Source organism: Numida meleagris, chromosome 9 (genome assembly GCF_002078875.1).
Source record: "Numida meleagris isolate 19003 breed g44 Domestic line chromosome 9, NumMel1.0, whole genome shotgun sequence".
Lineage (NCBI taxonomy): Eukaryota > Metazoa > Chordata > Aves > Galliformes > Numididae > Numida > Numida meleagris.
In genome coordinates, this window is record NC_034417.1 from 826,924 (window position 1) to 851,253 (window position 24,330).

The window sequence follows — 24,330 nt, forward strand, 5'->3', positions numbered from 1 at the left end:
CCCCCCGGGGGCGGCGCGCAGCCCGTCAGTAGGCTCCGGAGTTAACACCCGCGGCGCGGCTGCGGCCGGCCGTGCTCGGCGGAATGCGCTTCCCGTTGCGCCGCCGACCCCGTTTGTTTCCCCCCCCCCCCAAGCCCAGCGTTGGTAATTTGCATCCTTAATCTCATTTGGGACACGTTTTGGCACAAACAGCGGTGTTGTTATTTTTTTTTCCTCCCTCCGCCGGTGCTGGCCCCGCTCTCAGCTTGGCCCCCCAACGGACCCATGGGTGCCCCGTGTCTGTGCCGGGCGTTTTTGGGGGGCCGGGCAGAGGCAGCTGCTGCTCTCCGGCACTGCTTGGGTTTATTTTTAAACCCGTTGGCCCCGAGTGATTCACACGCTGCATGTTCCTGTGTTCTCCCCGGCAAGTTTTACATGACAAATCCCGGGTAAAAATAGATGTTCTCGAAGGAAGCTGCAAGGACGCAGTGGGGAAACGGGGGGACCGGCAGCACCCCGACAGATGGGCGCCCCTGGCCCCAAAGGAACGCTGCCCCGCCGCCCCGCCTGCTGCCCGGGGGGCTCAGGGCCTCAGGGCAAAGCTTCGGCAGATCAGCGTTGGCTCCTGCAAAGCCTCATAAGGAAGAAGGAGCTCTCACTACGCCCTCCTCTCGGAGCTCTTTAGGACTTGACAGCACATCAAGCGCCAGCGAAAAGAAGCAGTTATTATTATTTATGAGTTTTGTGTTACTCAAGAGAAACAAACGTGCGAGGAGTGACAGGCAATCCTGGCTTGCCTTCAGCATCCCACCTTAACCACTAGGCCTGGGCAGAATTTATGATCAAAAAAACAAACAACAGACAAAAAAAAAAAAAAAAAGGCAGAAAAAAGGGACACGAGCTTCCCAGAGAGACTCTGAGGAAGCAGAAGAGCATCTTCACTCAGGAAACAGCACACAGGCTGGCAGCAGTCAGGAAAAATACCCCTCTTTCCCCCAAACCTAGCTGTCAGCTAAACATCAGGGTGGTAGGGCTCCAGAATCTTTTCTTTTCCCCCTAAAACCCAGACGGCTGCATCACTTCAGACAAACACTACCCAGGTACCCCGTCACAGGAGAGTGAAGAAACACAAGGCTTGACAAAAGGAATGTTTTTAATCCCAAATTAACAATAATAAAAAGTTTCCCGCCGTAACAGAGAGCAAGCAGCAGATCTCACTCATTTCAGACCAGGACGCATGCACAAGAGTCCTGGCTTTCAGGATTTTTCCCAGAGAGACCCTCACACTTAAACTGGATGGGATTTCCAGCAGGGCAATCCTAACCATCAAAGGACCAGAACCACGATTGTCCCTGCTCCTTGAGACAGCGATGTGGCAACAGCAGCCTCTCCTCCAAGGAAATCTGTCCAAATCAAACCACTTGGCTGCAGGAAAACCAGAGCTGAACTTTTCCAAGGACTACAGAGCAGCAGCAGGACAGATAATTTGGCCAAGTCCTTAGCAGAGGCCACAGCCGATTGAAGAGCTGAGCTGTGTCTCCATGACATCCATGCACCCACCTCAGCAAGGCTGCGAGGTCTCTGAGAGGCTTTGAGTAGGAGCAGACAGGGTTTAGGGCAGCAGAGATGATGGCTTCGAGACAAGCCTCCTGCTTGGACGCAGCTGAGGCAGACAGAAGAGACAGAAAGGACAGGAAGCAACAGGTGACATGGCAGTGCTGGCATGCAGAAGACCACAGAAGCAAAACCAAGGTGGCAGTGACATCCTGGTGCTAGCAGGCCAGCTACGCTTAGGATTCTCCACTATACACACTGCTGTACAACGGGACACCACGTTCTCTTAGCAGAGATGAAATCTGGGATATTGGCAGAGACTAAGTACAGCTTATCCAGCTGAGCAGGCATCCAGTAAGCTCCAGAGACAGCAGGGTGAGGCATAGCCAGATGCTCCTCCACCAGCATCTCTGGAACCAGCCTGCCCCAGAGCAGGACCTATCCATCTCCTGCTAACAAAAGCCCTGGCGTGGTCTTCCCAAGCCCCAGCTGAGTATGAAAAGGCACCTTTTTCTCTTTGAGGTCATTTATTTATAGATTTAAAGAAACCAAAATAGAAAAAGAGGCAAAGAGTGCACACTAAGAAAAAAAATGTTCATTGCAACAATGCAAGAGCAGAAGCAGGGGGAGGAAAGGGGTCCCTTTACCATGCCAGCAGCTTTTGAGAGAGCAAGAGATCATTCCTCTGGTGTGCACAGAGACTGCGGGCAGTGGGATTCTCCTTTCAAAACCCGCCGAATTCATGATCACAGTATCCTACGAAGAGAGGCTCTGCCTGGACACCGCGCCTGGAAGTAGAGCAGAGGGACAGCATTATGTAGGGGACACTGAGCAGAGCCTGGTGCTGCAGCAGGGGGGTGGCAGGAGCTGATGAGTGCCCCTTCCTCAGCTTCCTAACCCTAACCCTATCCCTCCCTCTGCAGAGCTGCCAGCCCATGCCGACAGCATGGGCCCTCTTCCAGCGCAGCACACAGCATGCTTTGCCCACACGCAGGCACAAGAAATGCTCTGGACCTTCAAGGGTCACTTCACAGAAAGGAAAGCTTACCTCATTCTCAATCCCCCTCACTGTTCTACCCAGTCAGAGCCGATCCCCTGAGGCTGTCCCTTGCAATGACATCACAAGTTGGCATGGCACAGCAAGGAGGGACCGTTACCTGAGAAGCTCGCAGCGGAAGTCAGCCAACCGCACATAAGCATCTTGCAGGTTCCTCACTGTTGCGTTACTCCAAAGTCTCTCAGCCACAGCCCCAGCTCTTGGCCTTGAAGGAACATGAGACAAAGGCAGGTAGGTCAGAGAAAGCTTCTCCTGCAGCACTGAGCTCCCAGACACCTCCCTGGCCGAAGTCCTTTGACACATAAAAGCACGTGGCTTCTGTACATGAAAAGATACACACCTAGTCAGGTGCAGACCAGATGACAGGACAGAGACCAGCATAAAATGCAAGTTGGTGGCAGTGGCAGGTGGCATAGGAGCGTGTTTCATTCTTACAGATTCTTGCAGAATCTCATTTAAGCCTCAGAGAAGCTGTTACTACCACAAATATGCTGCCAGAGGACAGAGACTAGTACCTTGAGACCAAACCAGCAGCAGTGGATGCACATCATGCTGTGCTGAAGGACTCGAGCTAACCCTCCCAGAACATCTCTTACCAGAGCCTGGGGGTCAAGTTGGTGATGTCCACGTATTCACCCCACATGCACGCCTCCCCGCCAATCACCAGATCCTTCTGCTTAGCGCTGCCTGCCAGGAGACACAGCATTCAGGTGATCATGTGTTGTAAGATAACAGCATCTTCCTGCCCTGCCCAGGGAGGGGACTGTGACAACCAAGAGCTGGCTCAGCTGTAGAAACTGTCATTTGTCCTTCTGGAGGCCCCCGCCTCAAACCCTAGGCAGGGAGAGAGCTGAGGTGCTTCCTGCCTGCAGCAAGGGAACAGCACAAAGCCCAGGAGCCAAGGGCACACTGATTCAAGCACCTTCACACTTGCAGCGAAAATGAATGATCAAGAGGGCCAGCCCTGGCATCACCTCCAAGTGAGAAGTCAGCAACCAAGAGGGGATGTGACATAAGGAACGCACCTTTGAACTTTAAAGGCTCCACCTGGTAGGCTGCCATCCAGTCCTGCCCGTAGGAGATGCGGTTGAGGTACCAGGGGGCAGAGAGCAGAGCCCTGTAGCCAGCCTTGGTGACATTCGCCATCTCCTCTGCATACGGCACATTGTTCTTCCACACGTGGATGATCGTGTCTGGCCTCACCTGTCCCCACAAACACACACAAAGCCTACGTACAGCATGAGTGCAGCAACAGAACACCACCTCCCCTCACAAGAAGGGTTCCCCCAAGCCATCCCAGCTCCAAACACCACTCTGGTGAGCAGGGTCCTGCACCAGAAACAAACCACGACCAGGTATCATAACAGTGAGAACGAGAGCTACACCTGCACCCTTGTCCTGACTCATCTATTCCCTCCAAGGAAGCTAGATTTAGAGCCAGGTCAAGACTCACTTGAGTGAGTTTGGCAAGGGTGCTGACACTGTTCACCCAAGTGGTAGGGAACTGTGCTAGGGCATGTGAGCAGATCTTACCTTCACTCCATTGTCAAACACCTCCTGCCACACCATATAGCCCTTGCCAAGGGAAGAGACGATGTTCAGGAGCCTGGAGTGGAAACAACACTGAGTTTTGAGTCCTCCTAGCCCTCTTTGCTGGTTCCATGCAGCCAAAGCAGCAGCACTGATATTCCTAAATCCCCCTCACAGGGCACATTTCTCCCTCAACTCCAGGCCTTTTTTGCAGTCAGTCTTCTGAAAAGAAAATGCGACTAGGCTATTCTCTTTAGGGACAGCAAGGTAGGCTCAAAGGGACAGCAGAAGACATTTGTGCCTGTCACGTACTGCAGCTGTAGGCCCAGGATGCAGCCTCCCTTACCTCTGGATGTAGTATGATTCTAATTTTGTGTAATCTTCACCAAAGCCCATCTTCTTCATGAAGGCAACAATTTCTGGATTGGACTTCCTGTGTACCAAAGAGAAAAGAATAGAAATCCCAAGCACCAACTCACAGAGCCTCTTTCAGAGCCTAGGGAAGCAAGACACCCAAGATTTTTAGGTGATCATGCCCAAGAAGCAAGTGGCTGGCACATGGGGATCCTGTGCTAAATTTCCTTCCCTCTGGCTCTCTCCTACACACGAATAACCCTCCACTCTCCTCCTGCCTCTTCCTGCCACTTAGGTGGCTGCTCCTTCAGGTACCCATCCCCAAGCATGTGCCAAGTGCCCAGGCAGCAGAGCACTGATCCTGTTTCAAACCCCAGTCTCCAGCCTGACCCATCTCTGCAGGCATCACTCACCAGCATGTGAAGTCCACCTCATCACCACCGAGGTGAATAAAGTAGTCTGGGAACACAGAGCTGATCTCCTGAAACAAACTGGTCACAAACTGGTAGGTGGTGTTGAAGATGGGGTTGATGGGCCCATAGGTCCCAGAAGGATCCTTGCCCAAATAGCAGAGAGTCAGGAGGCCTGGAGCACCTGGGTCATAACAAAACCAGCAGAGTGACAAGGGAACTAAATATGGCCATATCTCTTATGTCCTACATCCCAGCTGATGGTTTGCTCCTCCCCAGAGACAGCTTGTGGGATGTCAGTGCTCATGCTGCACTTCTGGGATCCAGATCATAGAGGTCCTTCCTCCACCAGGTAAAATTACAGCCCTCCTCACACCCACACCCCCTGGTGAGGGTCTGTTCCTCACCTGGACCCCAGGAGAGCGTGTGCCCAGGCGTGTCAAACTCCGCAATGACTCTGATGCCACGGAGCCGTGCATACTCAATCACTGTCTGCACATCACTGGCTGTGTACACATGGGTCATGGCATTGAAGGCTCCCTGGAGGAACATGAGGAATTACAGCATCTTGCTCACAAGCTCAGGGAGCAACCAGCACTCCCTGAGCTGTTTGGGGAGCTGCACAACCACCAGCATGGGTTACCTTTTTGCTAAGCTCCGGGAAAGTAAAGCTCTCATATGGGAAAGATGGGTCATCTACAATGTGCCAGTGAAACACATTTAACTTGTTGTAAGCCATGACATCCTGAGAAGGAACAGAAACATGGATAAGTACACCCTGCTCCTTCTGAAAGGTCAGTCAGCTTGACAAACCAAGTGACTTCAGGTCCTTGTGGTCTGGACAACATAATATCCCCAAATGCTACCAAGAGTGATGCAGACACCTGTCAAATACATTGGCACCACAAAGAGATGCAGAGGGACATTAATGCTCACAATAAAGTCCTCGTTCTTCTTATACTAGAGCCAAGAGTTGAGGTTTGGAAGTTTAATTCTTGCTGGGATGGATACAGGACCACTGCCCACTTTCATCTAACGCAACTGGGAAAAAGGTGGTGCTCACCCCTGCCTCAGAAAGTAAGCTGGGCCACAGGAATCTGAGATACCTTAGGGTTTCCTTCTCCCATGTAGGAAGGCAGCTGTGAGTGACCCAGGATCAAATAGAAATGGGCACAGCAGTGCTGCACTAGGGAAGACCAACAGCACGGAAGCATTTTTCAGTGATTCAACTCTGTGTACTAAGAATTGAAGTCATGCAGCCATCCCACCCCAGCCTGTTGCTTCATCTAGACACAGGCAAGCACGTATTCTTCAAAAAGTCTAGGTTTGGCAAGCTCTTCCTTGACAAGATGGGGATATGATGATCTATGCACAGCTGACTCTCAGAAATGAGCAACATCCACAAAAAAGTAAGAAAACAGGAAAGTCCTACAGGCCACGCAGGGATGCTCATTTGTCATAGGGAGACACCTGATTAAAGTGCTCCATCTCCCTGTGGGGTGGGACATGAGCCTCTCAGTATAGGTTTCCTACCAGAGTTTCCAAGATGGCTTTCAGAGGCAGGTAGTGGCGAGAGGTGTCCAGCAACAGGCCTCGGTGAGGGAAGCGGGGAAAGTCCACAATTTCCGTCTCGTTGACATAGTACTGCACGAAGAGAGAAGACAAGGAAGAAGTGAGCAGGTCTGCAAGCAACGCAGACATTAGCAGGAGGCAATCAGAGCATCTTCATCCCCAGGGCTAGCAGGACTAGCAGGACTCATTGTCCCCAAGCACAGCTTGCCCTCAGGAGCCAAAGCAAAGGCTTGCATTGCCATGGGAGCCACGCTGGCCAGCCCACACATGAGCTGCCCACTCACCATGCCATTCTCATCTCTCCCAACAAGCTGGCTGAACGTCTCCAGGCCTGTGGGAGAACCACACACAGTCACTTTTGCAGCACAGATTCCAAAGAGAGCTCAATTAAATAAGTCTATGGGAAAAGAGAGGCACAAAGACATATCCCGATATGCAGGCAGCATGGGAATGACCAACAGAAAACTCTAAGCACACCTCACCTCTGAGAGCTCCCCAGACAGCATCGGCATAGAGCAGCAAGGAGTTTCTTGAGATATTCAGTTTATCTGAAACACAGCATCAGATGGGATGGCAAAGCCATTATGTTGTTCACATTCTGCTAAAGGGCTCAAGAGCCTTAGCTACAGGGATGCAGCTAGAGCAGATAGTGATCTTGGTATAGAACTGCACCCTTGGGTCCAAGGGAACCAATTTGGGGGTAGGGCTGTGGGTTTTTTTTTAAACCTTTCCCACTGCTTTATCAGCAACCTCAGCTAAGTTGCTCCCTCCCTGTCCCAGTTTCTCAACCATACAATGAGAATCCTGCCTCTCCAGAATTAGGATTAAGTGCTGTAGGGTGCTATTTCCAACCAAGGAGCATAGAAATACCTATACTCCTGTTCCAGTTAATTCTTCCTGCACCCATCCTAATGCTTACAGCTCTCCTTGGAGTCCAGGCTGGGAAAGCCATTGCAGTCTGGTGTGGTGACCGTGACGAGGAGTTCAGTGCAGGGTGTCCTCAAGGGCTGCTTGTTCTCTGCAAGGCACACAGACCACAGGAATTAATCCCCCTGCTCCAAGCCTCCCAGCCCAGTCAGCAATGGGGACATCAGCCTGGTACAGCAGCAGCTCCCAAGGCTTCCTGGACACCAGCCACAACTACTCAAGTCTTCTCCAGAGAGGATGAAGCAGGAGCTCTGGCTGCCCTTCCCTACCTGAAGAAGCATTTTCAAGCCCTGAATATTCACTGGCACACATGGGAAATGTTGTCCTGACTCCAAAAGGAGGTGTTAAACCCACCCTGAGATAAGTGGGTCTACCTATAGCTGTCTCTGGCAAGGGGGAATGTGGGTCATAGCAGCATTAGTTCATATCTATAGCCCCGTGGCGTTGCCAGGGACAGGCTGAAAGACAGAATGCTTGTCTTTGAGTGAGCTTCATCACAAGATGGACAACAAGCAGGCTTCAGAGAGGCTGTGGCACCACCAGCATTAGGAGGAAATGCAGAGAGCACAGAACCCCAAATGGGGTTCAAGGAAGGAATGGTGAAACCTCTGTGTGCAGAAGGGAAATAGCTCCAAGATATTCCTCTGTTCTGAGGTTTCCTCAGTTACAGATGAGCTGGTAGCCAAGGCAACCCTGCAGCCTTGCGAGCTGGCACACAGAGCACAGCAAGACCTGTTCTCTATGCCTGGCAAGGCAGAGACTCACCAGGGACAGCCACTCGCAGGCCTGAAGACATGAGAAATACCTATCTTCCCCCTTGGGATCTTCCTGGGATGAGTACTTTCCAGCACACTCCTCTCGCCTCTACCCAGATGGAGATTTTGGTTTTACTGCTGCTTTAGAGCAGAGGGTTGACCATGTACCCCCACTTCTGCTTTCATGCCTGAAGCCCAGCAGAACTTGGACATCATCTACAAATCTCCAAAATATTTTCAAACCCTAGCAACCGTCCTTCCAAGTGTGATATGGTAAAAGATGTTCCTAGGTGTCCCTATGATCATCCCATCTGGGGCAGTAATTGCTCTCCCTGCACAAAGAGAGGGAGAAAAATGCTCCAAGATGCATACTCTCAGGTCACAACCCAGAAATGCAGCGCCTCCTGCTCTCCATGGGTGAGACTCAGCTCTCCGGAGGTGGTGCTACAAAGCTGATCAGCTTGCACACGTCTACAGAGGCAAGTGAGGACAGCACAGAAACATTTGGAGAGTTTCAACAGGACCTTAAACTTGTTCTCCTGAAAGTCCAGCTGACAGACCAGTGCTGCCCTGGCATGCTCTGAAAACAGGTCAGGAGAAGATGCTGACATCTCCTCAGTTCCCTGCAGTTCAATCGGCGTGCTTGTCTGTTCAATTGAACAGAATAGTGGCTTTCTAAAACAGGAAGAAAACTGTTTCTGTCGTTTATTTTTTCAATTAGTAGAAACTATTTCTTTCCATTCAGGGTTTCCACTGCCTGTTATTACTAACCACTTGTGGAAAAAGGAAGGCAAAGAGGAAAAAGGTCCTAAAATTAAGAATGCAGCGTGATCTTCGCATATAGGAGAGCGCATGGAAAACTGTGAGTATACATAGAGAGCTTGATCTGGTGATCACAAGAGATTGCTCCAAATGATGGGATGGTCAAATTTCCCTCTGACAGAAGCAGGAAAACATGAGTAATTACAGCAGTGAATTTAAGAAACTATGTGGTCTTTGTAACTTGCAAACGGATATTTCAATTGCTACTTAAATAATCAATTTTAAGAAATCAAATAAGCCAAGCGTTTCTTCTGAGTGTTTCAAACTCACTTTCGTCACAAGACACTGGAAACAATGCAGAGAAGTTTCCAGTGCTGTCACCCCTCTCTGCTCCAATCTGCATGAAGCACTGGGGAGCAGAGCTACGGCTCTTTCTGATGAATGGAGCACTGGGCACACAAAGAGCTGCTAGAAACAGGATGAGCTCAAACTTGTGAAAGGCGCTGGGGCAGTTGCAACAACGGCAGCAGCTCTGTCACGAGTGAGAAAAGGAAGCAAACCGCAATGCTGAACTGAACTGTGATCCGGAGGAGATAAAGCTGAGATAAAAAGAACATGACTGAACAACTCCCTGAAAGAGATGTACGCAGACTGGTTCTCACTGTGCCACGCAGAGCTGGATTTGGTTCCGCTTTTACTATTTGAAAAACACGAAAAGCACAGCAGGCACTCCTCTGCACGTAGCAAAGCAGCACCAGCCTTTGTAGGAGACCGTTCAAGCAGCTATGTCACGAGGGCATCGCCAACACTTCTCTCAGCCATCAGCCCCAGCTGAATTAAAGAAAGGAGGGGGAATAAAGCAACACAGGGAGTTCTATTTGAGCTGGCTAACTGATTTGCTGCGTGCCCTGAGAGTCCTGGACAGGCGGTGGTGACACCGTGAGCAGTGCAGGGCACCAACCAACGAGTGGAAGTGGGAGCGAGCTGCAACAGCAGAGGTTTCCGCCGCACCGCTGGGTCAGCTTATGCCCTTCGGGAGCAGAACTGCACATGGAGTTCAGAGCAGGCCCTGCCAGCCGGGGAAAGCCGAGCACTCCCTCCACACTCCCGGCCAGAGTCCTTTGCTTTACTGTGGTGCGGAGTTTAAAGGTCCCAGCGTAAGAACGCAGAACTCCTTCTGCACGAAGGCACAGCCTCTATGGAAGCAGCGAGCCCGGAGCTCGACCGAACCCCCCCCAGGCGCACACCCCCACCGCCCCTCACCTGCGGGCCGCGCCGCGGCGAAGATCAGCGCCCGGTACCGCTGGAAGGCCTCGTCCAGCACGGCGCAGCCCGGCCCCACGGCGGAGCCGGCGGCGTGCGCGAAGCGGAAGCGGGCGGGGGGCAGCGGGCAGCGGGCGGGGGCCGGCGAGGAGCGCTGCAGCTGCGGCTGCGGCCATAAAGCGGCCGCCGGACCCACCGCGGCCAGGAGCAGCAGCGCCCGCGCCGCCATGGCAACGAGAGCCATCTCCGCGCGGAGGGGAGGGCCGCGCCGCTGCGCCCGCCCCGCGGGGTGCGGCCTCGGGAGCACGACCGGCCCCGGGGCGGAGGGGGCTGAGCGGTGAGGCTTCTGGTCGGGAAGCGAGGTCGTGGTCGTTCTCTGGTTTCTCCTGCCTCAGCGTCATTTAAGGAACTGTCCCTCGGTTGGGAGAGATGGAGGCAGGGGTTCGGCGGTGGGGGTAGCAGGGAGGTTTTGGGGGAGCTCAGCCCCGGCCCAGTAGCGCAGCCCTCCTCAACCCCGTGGGGCACCGGGGGCTGCCCGTCCCACCGGGGGAAGCTGAACCGAAACCCAGGGGTGGGCTCATCGAAGGCAGCAACCTCAGCTGCCCCTGCAACACCAAGGCCAGGAGAGCAAGGCACGGTGGTCTCCAGCCTGGTGGTCACTGCATAAAAGTGAGGGTCCAGCTGAAGTCCAGGGTCAGCCTTGGGAAGCCTGGGAGTGCATCCACCTGCAGCACAGCTCCAAAAGGAGGCAACTCCCCAGGCTGGAACTCCAGTGGAGCTTCTGGGGCGTGGGCTTGTGAGGAAGGCCCAAGTGGAGCTTACTGAGGGCACGTAGGAGCTGTGGGTGCCCTGACGAGGAGTGCTGAGGCTTGCAGTGAATCCTCATTTCAGTTTGTGTTGGTTGGCTGCTCACTAGACTTATGTAAAACATTGTGATCACAGCCCGCGGTCAAAATATTCCAGTCTTTCTGTGTATTCTGTTGTTATTACTATTTTCGGGGCCCTGATGTCTCTGGGGGATGACTCAGAGAAGTTTCTTCCTAGCTGGTCAGCATTAATCCAGACTAACAGCCTGAGTCAGGAACACATCTTTACATTTGAAAGCTGCCAGCTGATGCCTTTTGCAGAGGTACCTGCAGACGCCCCGTGTTGGTCTGCAAGAGCTCTCCTGTTCCAGGCAGAAAGCCAAGCGGCCAAGGGACGCTGCAGAGAGCTGCGCTCTCCCCCGCGGCTGTGCTGGATTACCTTCTTTCTGCATGAGGCAGAGACAGAAATTGGTTACTCTGCTATAAATTGTGATAAAGTCTGGCCAATGTCGCACTCTGGGTCTTTCTAGTTTGTCCACCTTTGTGGCCTTTAGGCTGTCAGTGCAGCTCTGTGTTCCACTGCATTTTTTTTTTTTTAATGGATAAAACCATCTACTGCACTGCCTCATTCCCTGTAACATTGGCTGCATCTGCATTTGATCGGGTGGATGTTTCATGTACAGATTCCTCTGCTGGTGAGAAGCATGCGAGCCCATGAAAGGGGAGCTGGGGAGGCTGATTGTCCCATGGCCGCAGTCCACCCTGACACCTGCTCAAGTCCTGCCAAGTGTGAGCACGTGCCCTAGTGTTCTGCAGGGCTGCAACCGAGCCGTGCTGCCTGCTATTAAATCTAGCCGCCTCGCTTTCTGGGATCAGTTTGCTATGCGTAATCATGAAAACCTTCCCGGGGCTTTCCTGTTTGTTTTGCTCTTTGAGCCAAACGTTATCTAAGCGCACTTGTTCCTGAATGAAGCCAGCTCCCAGGTCAATGGGCCTGCTGCTGCTGTGGCTGGAAGAAGGCTCTGGAGAACACAGACCATCTTCTGGAAACGCCTTGCTGCTACCTGCAGGTGTCTGGCTTTAATTGTTGAGGACTCAGAAGCTTTCAAGGCCAACTTACTTTCTCCACTCGGTTGTTCATCTCCTCTTGGTGAAATAATTATGGGATTGAACTGGAACCACAAGGGTTGCAGCCACACAGTGACGAAGTGCCCCTGCTTGTGGTGGTGGCTGGGAGCAGCAGGGGTAGCTATGTGCTGGGGCTTTGCAGGCATGCTCCCCTCCCTCCTGTTGCCTGTCTCTGTGTTTTGGGGGGCTCAAACAGGCTGGTGCATGGCAGTCTGCTTTCAGAGCCACAAACACCTATCCTGGCACTCTTCAAAATGAAGGATGCCTTGTTCATATGTCCATCAGTTTCCACCTTGACCACTGCAAGTCATGCTATATGCTGCCATTGAATGGCTTGGCAGATGCACGAGGCAAATGAATTTCTCAGCACAGAGTTCAGCAAAAGGGGCCTCGTCAGGCGACACAGAACATACAGCAGGAGCAAGGCCTGGGAGATTCAGTGCAGGAGTGGGTCTCAGCTCCAGCTGCTTTGTGAGGAGGAATATAAAACAAATACGAACTTAAAAGCAGGGCCTAAGGCAAAGTGCTTGAGGGCCAGTTGTGTTAATCAGTCTGAAGGATTTGGGTTCCTGACTAAGTGCCGCAGAGCTCAGCCAGGTGGCATTTGCACTACCGTTATTATTTGCAAAGCTTTTTTTCCTCTGGACTATCTCCAGCTTGCACAGCTTTTTGGTGGGTGAACGAACCGCTATGATCTGAGGGGCATCTCAGCCCATGCTGATGGTGCAGGTCTTTAATGGGTGTGCAGGCAGCCAAAATCAGCCCCCAGGGAGGAGAGCAGAAGCTGGGCACAGAGAAATCTCCTGGGTTTCCCTTCTTCCACAGCAGCAGCTCCATAGGTCTCAGGTGACAGAGCAGTTTTTTTTTCTTTCTTTTTTTTTTTTTCCCCAGAGATATCTGCCCCATCCTGCATGGGTCAGGGAGCAATGGAGCAGGAGGGAGGCAGGGGCACCAGCACTTTTGTAGCATTTTGGTACAGGAAACAGGGGCTCAGGGTTGCTTGTGTCAGGGCCATGGGGCTGCATGGGGATCATTTAAACGCCGGGCTCTGCACAGTGCTATCAGAGAGAAGGGACACTGCTCTGAGTTATTGTGGAGGCTGAGTATTTGTGGCTGCCATCCCTGGCTGCTCTCAATCGCAGCTGTGGGTCTGAGAAATCAGCTGAACCGGAGTCAGTCAAGCACCCATGGATGTATGGGGAAGAACTCCTCTGTCTGGAAATGTCTGAGAGTGTGCAGAGAGGCCCTGCTCCCATAAATCCCTTAAGCATGTGCTTAACTTCATGGAGCAAGGTGATTGCAATGCAGTATTTTATTCTTGTCAGCTTCAGTGTTAACAGTTACTAGAATCACTTGTGTAATTAAGCTCTTGCAAGAATAAAATGAAAAAGCACCAGGTGCCTATGGAGATCTAAATCATTTTTCAGACCAAGTAGAACAGCGGTTTCCAACTTTCCTCGGTAGTTGGAGTCTTAAAATTCCCCGAGGCAGCACAGATCTCCTCGTAATGAACTGAAGCAGCAGCCGTGCTTCTTGTGGGTACCTTTCACAGACAATCTACAAGGAGAAGGTGGAACCCAGGGCTCCACACTGAGCCATTGGGTCAGAAACTGGGACTGTAGGAGAACCACATTTCCATGTCTGTGAGATGGCATTCTTCACTGGACAGGGAAGATCCTATCACTGTTTATAAATGTTTATCACTGGAATTAGTAGTAAAAAGAGAATCAATCGAGTTTGAAAGGCAACAATTGTCTGAAATCAACCCTGTGCTGGGTTAGGAGGAGGAACACAACATGAGCACATCTGCTGTGGGTGTAAAGGGAGCTGCCGTGGCTGACAGTTCTCACAAAGAGAAGGTGAAGTCTCATTAATGCCTGGAGATTAATTGACACATTGTGAGCCAGAAGTCAACCTGCCTTCCTTGATATATATATGCCCAAGAAAATTTAAATGCATTTCTGAATGACCCTGTTCTGTGATGCCGTGAGATTTATCCTGTGCGATGTTCAGGTGGAAGGCGACACCGCAAGATCTCCTGCGGACAGCAAGGCAGTGCTCCTGGCACTACACATCACTGCACAGGGCTCAGGGCTGCCTTGAGCTTAAGCGACAGTGACCGTACCCTGAAGAACTGCACAAAGCAGAAGGGGCATAGGGCAGCGAGGAGGCTCCGACCTTTGCAGCGTCGGCATAGGCCAGGAGAGGGCAGCGAGGAGGCACTCACGGCTCGGGGCAAGCCGACACCCGCGGCGGGGATGTTAGGGTGTGCTGCAGGGTTACACGTGGGGTGCAGGGCGCTCCCTAGCAACTGGAGGAAAAAACAGATTATGACACCTGGGTAACCTCATCCCGGAGAGAAAGGTCATCTCTGGCAAAGAGTTGGACCCGCATCCAAGCGTGGCCCCAAGGAAGTTGCAAAGCGCTGATAAAACAAAATCCCACCACCCGGGCACCTTTCTCAGCTCCTTGGGATTCACATACCTGCTCGCATGTTGACAAGGACCCATGTCACCAGCTGGGTAGGACACAGAGCCCCTGGGGTGACACACACCCCTGGGGACACAGCAATGCTCTGTGACCCTTCTCTGCCAGGACATGGGCAGAGCTGGGCAGCCAGCCACCGCCTGGCACAGAGGGTCCTGGAGACACATACTGGGAGAGGATGTGAGATGACCAACCAAGCCACTGTCACTTGACACGTGAGATGGCACCAGCCTGGCAAACATCCAGCTGGTAAGTCCAGAGCTAAACAAAGCCGGTGCTATTTATATTTATGTAGGACAGGATGATTAATGCCCAGGCCTTTGCCATTCCAAATAAGTAGGATAATTAGGGAGCTGACTTTGTTTACTAGGTAGCTTGGCATAAGGGAATGTATATGCCCAGCCCAGATATCTCCCCAGCCTAGCCTGCACCCACATGCGCCGCTGGGATGCACTCCTCACCTGGCCATCTCAGGGCAGGGCAGCGTTTGGGGACAGCAGGCTGCCCTGTGTGATGCTCTTGGATGGAACACAGGGCTTTGGCAGGGTCCCCAAATGCAGGTGTGGCCCCTCCTGCCTCCCTGGTGCAGAGCAGCTGGAGTTGGCAGCTGTCATTTTGCGCCGCCAAGCCCTCTCCTTTCCCTGCATGCCCACGGGTTCTAGGGAGACAACAGAGCCCTTGTGCAATAGGGGAGTTTGCAGGGGTTTGCACAACTGCCTAGGGAGTATGCTGGGTAGCGAACTCATTGGGAACAGCAGTGACGCTATGAAACACACGGGGCTGATTTTTGGCACTACTTGTATACCTGAGGCTGCAGATTGGTACCCAGAAAGGTTTCCAGGGAGATCCTCCCAGGAAATCAAACACCTAATCTGCTTGGATCCCCAGGGACATCTACCTGCGTCACCCTGAGCTGAAGTCCCTGACACTATGACTATCATTATGCTTTATGTGCTCCAGCAGAAAATAAACACCTCATTTTCTGCATGTGCCACTGTTTGTTTCACAAGGTATTTATTGTTTGTGCCGCAAGAAGATGGCGGAAGCACAAGCAGGAAGCAGGATCCTGCTGTGCCAGGTGCTGCACAAAGCACTGCAGTGACTCCCGCCCAAAAGAGCTGATGAAACTCATCACACCTACACTGCATATTATGAGGCTGAGTATCCCCAGCCCTCAGGGCACAGGTCATTTTCCTCCAAGCAAAGTGGGTGAATAACGTTACCACATCAGAATGACCTGGGTCACCCAGGTAGAAATGATTCCTGAGGGCAGGAGGAAGCAGAAGATTATTTCTGTGGCAGGCAGAAGGTGGCCCAGGAGTCCTCCTGGGGCTGCACGGTCTCCTCACGTCCGCAGTGAATAGCAGTGGAGGATATGGGATCAGCTGGCTCTCCTCTGGGCCAGGCTGCAGCCTGTTACCAAGCCAACCAGAGTCCCTTGCACTCCCCAAACGGCTGCAAACAATAAACCCAGCTCGCCTCCCCCATCCCTCAGCTGTACCAGGCTGAGCATGTCTGATATTGGAAACAGAGAGGTCTGGAGAAAGCTCACGGGTTGTGGGCAAGCTGAGCGGTCAGGGTGCTGCACGATGTGACGGATGCTCAACTCCTGCAGCATCCTACCGTCCTGGGACACCATCTTAGTGTCTTTCCCTACCCTGTGAGTGTCCAAGAGAGAGATCCCTGGGAGGGATGGGGCCACCTGGGAGCAGCAGCCCCATGTCCCTGACCTGCCCAGAGCACTCTAGAACACCATTTGGTGTTTGCTAAAGGTCTGTTTGTGACCATGTGACAAAGGCACTAGTGCATACTCTGCCCCCCTGCAAAATGCCAGATTAAATAATAAACAGTGACAGGGCACTATGCAAAGCTGCCTCTTTTTATAGCACCTACTCTGTGAGATTTTTTGGGGGGTTATGCAGTCCACTGGAGAAAGGCAATCCAGTGCAGCACAACTGTGAAAAACTGGGTATTTTTATCTCTGCTGACCAGACGGAGCACAGAGATACCACCTGGCACGGCTGGGGTTACACAAGGTTTCGTGGCCAGGAACCAGGGAAAAACTAATGGCAGAAACACTGCCTCTCCCTCTGCCCACGGGGAGATGTTGCTGTTCAGCATTAGAACAGCGTCTGCTGCTGTGTGGTCTTTCCCAAAGGCAGAATTACCTGTATGGCCCACACCAGGTCAGTTTTCCTTGGGAGGTGTGTGTGAATATGCTCTCCTTGGAAAAACACCGGCTGTGCGCAGAAACCCACTGCTTGCAGTCCTGTTGTCCAAGCTCTTCCTGAGACACTGGAGATGGCCCTCTGAAACAGAGACAGACAGGTCTGACAGAGCCTGTTCCTGGGGGGCTGCCCCCAACTGCACGGCCAGGGCAAAGCCTTGCGCATCCATTCTGGTACTGGCACCTCACTGAACCTATTTTCCCTCATGTTTCCCTCACATCTTCCGTATACTTCCCTTTCATTTCCCTCACATTTCTCTAATATTTCCATCATTTTCCTTGCATCTTCCCATCGCATTCCACTCATGCTTCTTTCCTTCAGGTTTCCCACATACGTCCTTTTCATTTCCCTCACATTTTTATCGTTGCCTTAACATTTTTCCTGTCATTTCCTTCGTATTTCTGTCATTTCCTCCACATTTCCATTCTTTCCTTTTGATTTCTCCATTTCCACATATTTTCTCTCTCATTTCCCTCACTGCTTTCCTTCACATTCCCCTCACATTTATTTCCTTCACATTTCCATTTCCACTTATTTTCCCTCATACTTCCTTTTCACTTCCTTCGCATTTTCCTCCAATTTGCCTAATTCCTTCAAAATTCCCTCACATTTTCTTGTCAGTTTCCTCACACTCACCTCATATTTCCATCATTACCCTCACATTTTCCCTTCACATTTCTTTCCTTCTCATTTCCCTATTGCCTCATATTTTCTTTCATGTTTTCCTTCACATTTCTTTCCATTTCCCTCACATTTCTCTATTTCCTTCACATTCCCCTCATTTTTTCTGCTGTATCTTTCCTTCATATTCCTCTCGTGGTTCCCACCATTTCCCTTGCAACTTGCCTTCACGTTACCCTCTCATTTCTTTCCTTCCCACTTTCTTATTTCCCCATCTTTTCTCACATTTCCCTGCCATTTCCCACATTCCTTCATGCTTTTCTCACGTTTTCATTCACATTTCCCTATTTCCTCATTTTTTTCTCTCATATTTCTTTCCTTCATTTTTCTTTCCCTCACATTTCCCTATTCCTCTGTCTCTTCTCTATTTCCCTCACATTCCCCTCCTTATTTCTGCCATTTCCCTCCCATTTTACCTTCACGCTCCCCTCTCATCTCTTTCTCTCCCCTTTTCCCTGGCATTCTTCTCGCACCCACCCCACGCTCAGCCCGCACAATGGCAGCACGCACACAACCATCCCGCCCACCCCTCGGGCAGGCAGCGGGGCCAGGCGGCCTAACGCCACACTCAACATGGCGGCGCGCCACACCCAAGATGGCGGCGGCGGGCGGGAAGAGGCGAGTAGGGCGGCGCGCGCTCAAGATGGCTCCCGGCGGGGCGAAGGGAGATGGCGGCCGCCGCGCACGCGCGGCGCGTCACGCCGCAGCACGTCACGCTCCGTGCCGTGACGTGCCGTGCGTGCGCGGCGCGCGGTGACGGAGCGGGTCGGCCGCGTCTCTTTGTTGGCGCTGAGGCGGCCGAAGGCGCGGCGGGGCCGGGAGTGAGGGTGGGGGGCGGGCGGGAGCCTCCGCTTCACCGCCTCGCCATGGACTCGGACGAGGGCTACAACTACGAGTTCGACGAGGACGAGGAGTGCAGCGAGGACAGCGGCGCGGAGGAGGACGACGAGGACGACGAAGAGGACGAGCCCGACGATAACCTGGACCTGGGCGAGGTGGAGCTGGTGGAGCCCGGCCTGCGCGTCGGCGGCGAGCGGGACGGGTTGCTGGGCGGCGAGACGGGCGGGCTGGGCCCGGGCGGCGGCGGCGGGCTGGGCGGCGGGCCGGGCCCCGGCGGCGGCGGCGGCCCCGAGCAGGAGGAGGACTACCGCTACGAGGTGCTGACGGCCGAGCAGATCCTGCAGCACATGGTGGAGTGCATCCGCGAGGTCAACGAAGTCATCCAGGTGCGGCTCCGCTCCGTCGGGGCGCTGTGGGGGGGGTTGCTAGGGCCGAGCGGCGGTTGCGGGCGGTGGAACGCGGCCCCCTCCCTCCGCCTGGCCACCCGGGGGCTGGGGGGGGCCGGCAGCCCCTCCGAACTGCGACTTCTGGGCCGATTTCAAAGCGCTTGGCTTTACAAATAGAGTTGCAAGCAGCATCCGCTGCCTTACGATGAAATGAGCTCGTCTGTGGAGCCCTGCGCAGGGGAGAAATGCGAGGCGCTGGGCCTGGCACGCCTCCCCAGCGCACGCAGCTCTCTGCGGCCGTCGGCTTTTCCTGCACTTTCCTTTTGTTCAGGTTGACGCGGTGTTACTCGGAGGCACAGCGAGCGGATTGCCAGCGCTGCTCCTTGTCCAGGAATGTGGCTCAGAGCAGTGCGGGGGGATCAAATTCACTGTGTTAACTAATGGCCGCGGCGCCCCAAAACCAGGCGCTTCCAGTGCTAAATACGAGCTCTCTGGCGAATGCTGCGCTCAGCGTGTGGTTGTTTTAGCAGCTTTAAAGTGCTATGTGCCATAAAGCGAGTTTATGGGTGCTTGGTACAAACAACAGTCCGAGTACTCACGTAGGAAATCGGTAAATGGTACTTCCGAAGTCAAAGTTCATAACTTTAATAATAGTTTTGTATGTAGGGCTGTGTAAGGACTCTTGCTGATTGCCATTGCGTAGCTAAGGAAGATCTTCTGGTTACGTATGGATATTTCTGTGCTCCCAGGATCCTGACATGTTATTGATCCTAATATAGGGAAATGAAGACTTGCAGACAGGAAGCAGACATGCAAATGTTTGGTAACTTAATGTTTTTTGCACTGAAGTAGTGATTAAGATGGTGACTACTTAATGAGTAAGACTGTGATAATCACGAGATGTGCTGGACAGACACAACCATTTGTCCTACCTTTGCTTAAGTGAAGTGATGGGAGTGTTCTGCCAGTGAGGAGCGCTGAGCAGGATCCTGTTCATGTATTTCCTAGATCTGGTGAATTCACCTGGGAGTTCTTTAGGAGCTGACTTATTAAACAAACTCCTGTTTTCTGGTTTGTGGTTTCTCTTCCTCCTTACACTGCCCCTGAGCTGTACAACTTGAGCACTTGGCCTCAGGATAGCAGAACTAGTGGGCAGAAGTCAATAGAGGTGAAGAGACCCTTCTCTTTTTGTACCCAGGGAGGCGTGGCCCTGCCCCATACTGGCTTCCTGGGACTCTGCAGAACACAGCTGATCTGTAGAACTGCCTTGGCTGCTGCTGTAGGTCTTGCTGTTAGGTTAGCTGTAGTTATTTCTGGGTTTAAGGAGTGACCAAAGCCAATTTGGTTAGAATGTCATGAGAAAACCTGGGACCAAACATCAGCGTAAGCTCTAGGATGCATTAGAAGAGGGTAGAAAAGCATTCAGTTGTTCCAAATTCCTTTGAAACAGCACCTTACTGCTACTTCTAGTCAGTTCGGAGGCAAGTGGACCTAACGCAGTTGCTTCTTCAGTACTTGCTCATCCTCACTTCTGTTGCTTGCTGTGAAATCTTGCAGGGCTCTCTTCTGTGTATTTCTTGCTTTTGGCTCCCAGACAAGATTGCTGCTGCTGCTTTTCTGGTTCACTAAACCTTTTCTGGAGTCACGTTGGCTCAGGATCCTGCTGCAGATCCTTGGTTGCAGTCCTGTGGTTCACTTGTTCCAGTCTAGTACTGAGTGGCTGGTCCCCGTGTGTCTTGATATCTTCAGTTCTCAATATCAAACGATAAAGGTTGTGGCTGCCTGTCGTGGTGCTTGGGAACTTGCTTGATGCCAAGGTGCCAGATACCTGGAGGCTTTGGCTGTGGGGCGTGTACCCTCTCATCAGTGGTGCTACCGGTTTCTGGTCAGAAGTAAATAATAAAATGGGCTTTTGTTTTTCAGTTGATCGCTTTGCAGTTGCAATGAAAAGGAAGGGTATCAGCGAGCCATGAAGCATCTGCAGGGAAGTACCTGAACCACGGCAGATGTAAATTGCACATGCAGGGTGCCTTTGTCCTGCACAAAACACAGTCCTCCAAGTGCACTTCATTGCTTGGGAAAACCGCTGGTGGAAGGAGTTGAATTTATTTGCTCATGCATTTTGCCACTTCCTAAATCCGAGCTGTACAAGAAAAGCATGAAGTTCTTAGGACAGGGATTTGATCTGATGAAGACTTTGCTGAGGCAGTAGCTAACTTGTGATCAACTTCCTGTCTGCGAAGCGCATAACTTGTGCTGGTAGTGTGTAATGTGCTCTTGAAAATGGCTGCTCAGTGCCAAACTGGTGCCTTTTTGTCCTGTGGCCTCCCAAGACCATTAAACTTGCAGAGTGCTTGGGCAGTTTCAGTGTGAGTGACTCAGATGTTCAGCATATTTTGCATTCAACTCTCTTTTGTCTGGGCATAAGTGAGTTTTCAGGTGTTTAATGATGATTTTTGCAAAGTATTTTGCATTTGTGCTGGTAATCTGATTTGATTCTGCATCTCATGGTCTTCTCCTACAAGTGTGAAAATAGGGATATTAATCCACCTCCTAACCTTGTGCTGTGGGTTAAGGGAGACTTCAAAACTCCACCTCGTATCTGAGCATTGCTTCCTTTATATCCTATAATTATACAGTGTAGGAAATCATTCTACATGTTATTTTGGGTATTGTCGTCTGAGTAAGTGGGCAGATTTCTGGCATCTTTATCCTAGTAAATGGGCATCTTTTGTCCAACTGCTGGCAGAATAACTTAACTGCAAAAACCTTGATGTAAAGGTGGTATTAAAAGGCTTCCTCTTTCTGAGAGGTGTCTTCCCACAGTTGGATGGCTTCCCTATATTTTTCCTCTCCAAACATGGGGATGAGGGATTGTTTAAAAAGTTTCTATGATTGTTACATCTTATATCTATCTATCTATATCTCACTGCTATTTCAATCTTTGCTGTAGATTTTCTGAAAATGAACTTGGTACTGTTTAGAATAGCGTGTTTATTTCTACTCTGAATAGAGCACGTGATGGTCAGTGCCTCTCTGGTCCTGCTTGGCTCTGTGTTTTTGCCCTGTTACAAGTTTGTGCAATTTTGGTATTTGAGTTGGGTTCATTTTCCCTTATGGCCACTCTTTTCTGGAGGGTTTGATGTCTTTGTGATGTCACCTGACAATGTGTGTTCCTTTTGGACTTTGTCACAGCTAAGTGTTGAAAATGTTCAAGGTGCAGCTCTGAGGTGGCTGATATTTAAAACAAAATTCCGTGATGTCGGAGCATCTGTACTGAACGTTTGTTCTCATTGAAAGGATATTGCTTCGGAAGTAAGCGTCCTTACTGGATAAATGTGTTGATGTTAAATAAGCACAAACCCCAGACCGCTCCGAAGTTACAGTGCCATGGTTGTTTGGCTTGGTAAGGGGCAGATACCCCCAAACGCTGCTCTGTGGCTAAATCCAACTCTGTTACAGCAAGCGGAATCCAGTGTGGCTTGGGAAAAGTGATCTAATTAAACGCTGGCCTTGCTTGGCCAGAAAGTGCTGAATTCCAGTTATAGCTTAGGAAGTCTCCCCAGCAGTGGTGTAATGCAGTGCTATTGGCAATGTGTCAAAATATGTTGTCCAAAATAGGAATGGCTTTCCAGCGAGCAGCAAGAATCGCTCCTGTGATGCAGGGCTGTGCTGAAGACTGTATTTAACGTTAGAAGTGTCATCTTGAAACCCCGGAGTGCTTGAAGCTGCTTGACAAGCATTAGGTGGGAGTCTGTGGGAGGAAGCACTGGAGGCTGATGCTGCTCGCGTTTGGGTCTGCTGCTCTGCCCGCACCAGGTGAGCTTGCCAGCCTCTGACTTCTTGTTCTGTGCGGTTAGTTACTGATGATGAAATCCACTTGGGACCCTAAATGTTATGATGCTGGAAGGAAATGCTTTGTTAAACTCCACGGCGCTGTCACACGGCATTTATAAGGTGTTTCATTATTGGAGGAATGTGTTTAATGTTTCCAAGGAATGGAATAAACTTCACTGTGACAAAGAGCTCCTGAAATCTGCTACAAGCCATCACTGTGAAGCTTTTGGAAATGACATTATCTGTTCCCTGGCTGCCAATTCATGTAATTCTGAATATAATAATTTTTTTTTTAGGTCTATTATAAATTTCAGAATGACAAGGTGGAAAAATCTATTCTATCTGTGAAGTCTCCGGAGTAAGCTAAACCTCGTGCTTCAACGACCCATTGGCTTCATGCTTTAGCTTTCTGTTTCTCTTAGGCCAGATGTAAATCTCATGGCTGGCCATGAGTGAAAGCTGATGCTGGGCTGCTCTGCCCTCCCTGCACTGTGCAGAAATCACAACAAAGCAGGCAGCTCTCATGGGCCTGTGGCTGCAGGGGGGACTGTTGTGTTTTGGGGATGGTTGCAAAATGAAACTGAAAACACTTTGTTCTGTTTTTAGCTCCTTTAAAACGTTTGCATATAATTGAGAAGAGAAACAAATAGTAGCTGCAGTCATTGGTATTCCCTGTGAGTTTAATTCTATTTGGCAGAACCACAGGTGCTGTGCAAAGCAGAAGCGGCGTTTCTGCTGTAAATCCGGGATGGGCAAGTCGTAACTGAGACTGCAGCATTCGTGGTCCTTGAGGTGAAACAAGGGCTGTTTTCTGACTGTTAGAAGCATAATTAAATACAAAACCATAGCTTACATTTTTATACTTATCCCAGTCCCTGACTCCTTAGTGTTAGACTTGCAGGAATTAAAACCTGATAATAGGAAACATACCCGAACTTGGGATGCTTTTTGTGTTGCTGTGGCATGGCATGGGAGGGCAGTGCTGTACCTATTCAAACCTACGTGCCCAGTGCTCTCTGGTGAGCGGTGTTAGATTTGGGAGCATAATGCACAGCATTTCAGTCTGACAATCTGTGTCTTGTGACGAGAGCTGAGACCTGGACGAGTGGGACTTCAGTTTGATGTGATGCTGTGAGCTCCTAAACGAGAAGTAGCTCCCCATGCTGCCCTGCTGCAGGTCCCCCTGCCTGCCACCTGTTGAATTGTTTCCAGTTCTCTGTTTGGAAAACAAGCTCTTTCCTCTTGCTTCACAGTGAGATGGAGCAAACAAGGAGTGTTGGTGCCAGCTGTAATAGCCCACTTGGAGGGAGCAACCTCTACACTCTGACCCGTGCTCCTGGTGTAATTGTGAGTCACAAGCCTTCATGCAAAAACAATGTCTAAGAGTCTTTTCTTTCAGGGTTGTGCCTAACTCGTGGACTTAAAGGGATCTGAAAATGTTGCAGACAGCTTTTTTGTTTGTGGCTGTCTGTGCTGTGTTATTTGGAGTCCATGAAGAATGTTTGGAGGCTTGTATCTGTGTACAGGTATATAGTGCTGCTGAATTTCATGAAGTCGCTCTAGCTTCTGCAATTGCAAGAGATTGCAGCCTCACTTATTGTGAAATGCGCACGGCAGGTTCGCAGCTACTCGGGAATGCCAAATGGTGCATTTGAGTGCAGCCTGGAATACAGATGCTGCATGTTTGAGGAAGGAGCTGGTGTAGGAGCATGAAGGGACTGATGTTGTCTGAGCCAGAGCAAAATCGTATTTCTTAATTTGTTGATGGAAATTC

The 24,330-nt window shown here is 51.2% G+C and overlaps 2 protein-coding genes across 2 annotated transcripts in view; one reads left to right on the forward strand and one right to left on the reverse strand.

Annotated features, from left to right (window-relative positions):
• HEXA (hexosaminidase subunit alpha) lies at window positions 2,042-10,422 on the reverse strand. Its single transcript, XM_021407037.1, has 14 exons — window positions 10,164-10,422; window positions 7,376-7,474; window positions 6,939-7,004; window positions 6,741-6,787; window positions 6,418-6,528; window positions 5,528-5,629; window positions 5,292-5,424; window positions 4,888-5,068; window positions 4,467-4,553; window positions 4,124-4,196; window positions 3,616-3,793; window positions 3,187-3,277; window positions 2,691-2,795; window positions 2,042-2,321 (listed from the first exon to the last, which is right to left on the reverse strand). The coding sequence occupies exons 1-14, from the start codon at window positions 10,405-10,407 to the stop codon at window positions 2,258-2,260; spliced, it is 1,581 nt and encodes a 526-aa protein (XP_021262712.1). The 5' UTR covers window positions 10,408-10,422; the 3' UTR covers window positions 2,042-2,257.
• Window positions 18,222-24,330, forward strand: part of ARIH1 (ariadne RBR E3 ubiquitin protein ligase 1) — a 47,320-nt gene continuing 41,211 nt past the window's right edge. Inside the window, exon 1 of the mRNA XM_021407027.1 lies at window positions 18,222-18,719. Within this exon, the coding sequence (XP_021262702.1) occupies window positions 18,360-18,719 (360 nt within the window). The 5' untranslated portion in view covers window positions 18,222-18,359. The remainder of the gene's footprint in view (window positions 18,720-24,330) is intronic.

What these genes read in the sequence shown, in the direction of transcription:
- HEXA (XM_021407037.1), bottom strand. Translation starts at nt 10,407, where the DNA reads ATGGCTCTCGTTGCCATGGCGGCGCGGGCGCTGCTGCTCCTGGCCGCG. An exon ending in CGCCGCGGCGCGGCCCGCAG is followed by an intron (nt 7,475 to 10,163) that starts GTGAGGGGCGGT and finishes TGTGCCTTGCAG; the next exon opens with AGAACAAGCAGCCCTTGAGG. An exon ending in TCCCGGAGCTTAGCAAAAAG is followed by an intron (nt 5,425 to 5,527) that starts GTAACCCATGCT and finishes ATGTTCCTCCAG; the next exon opens with GGAGCCTTCAATGCCATGAC.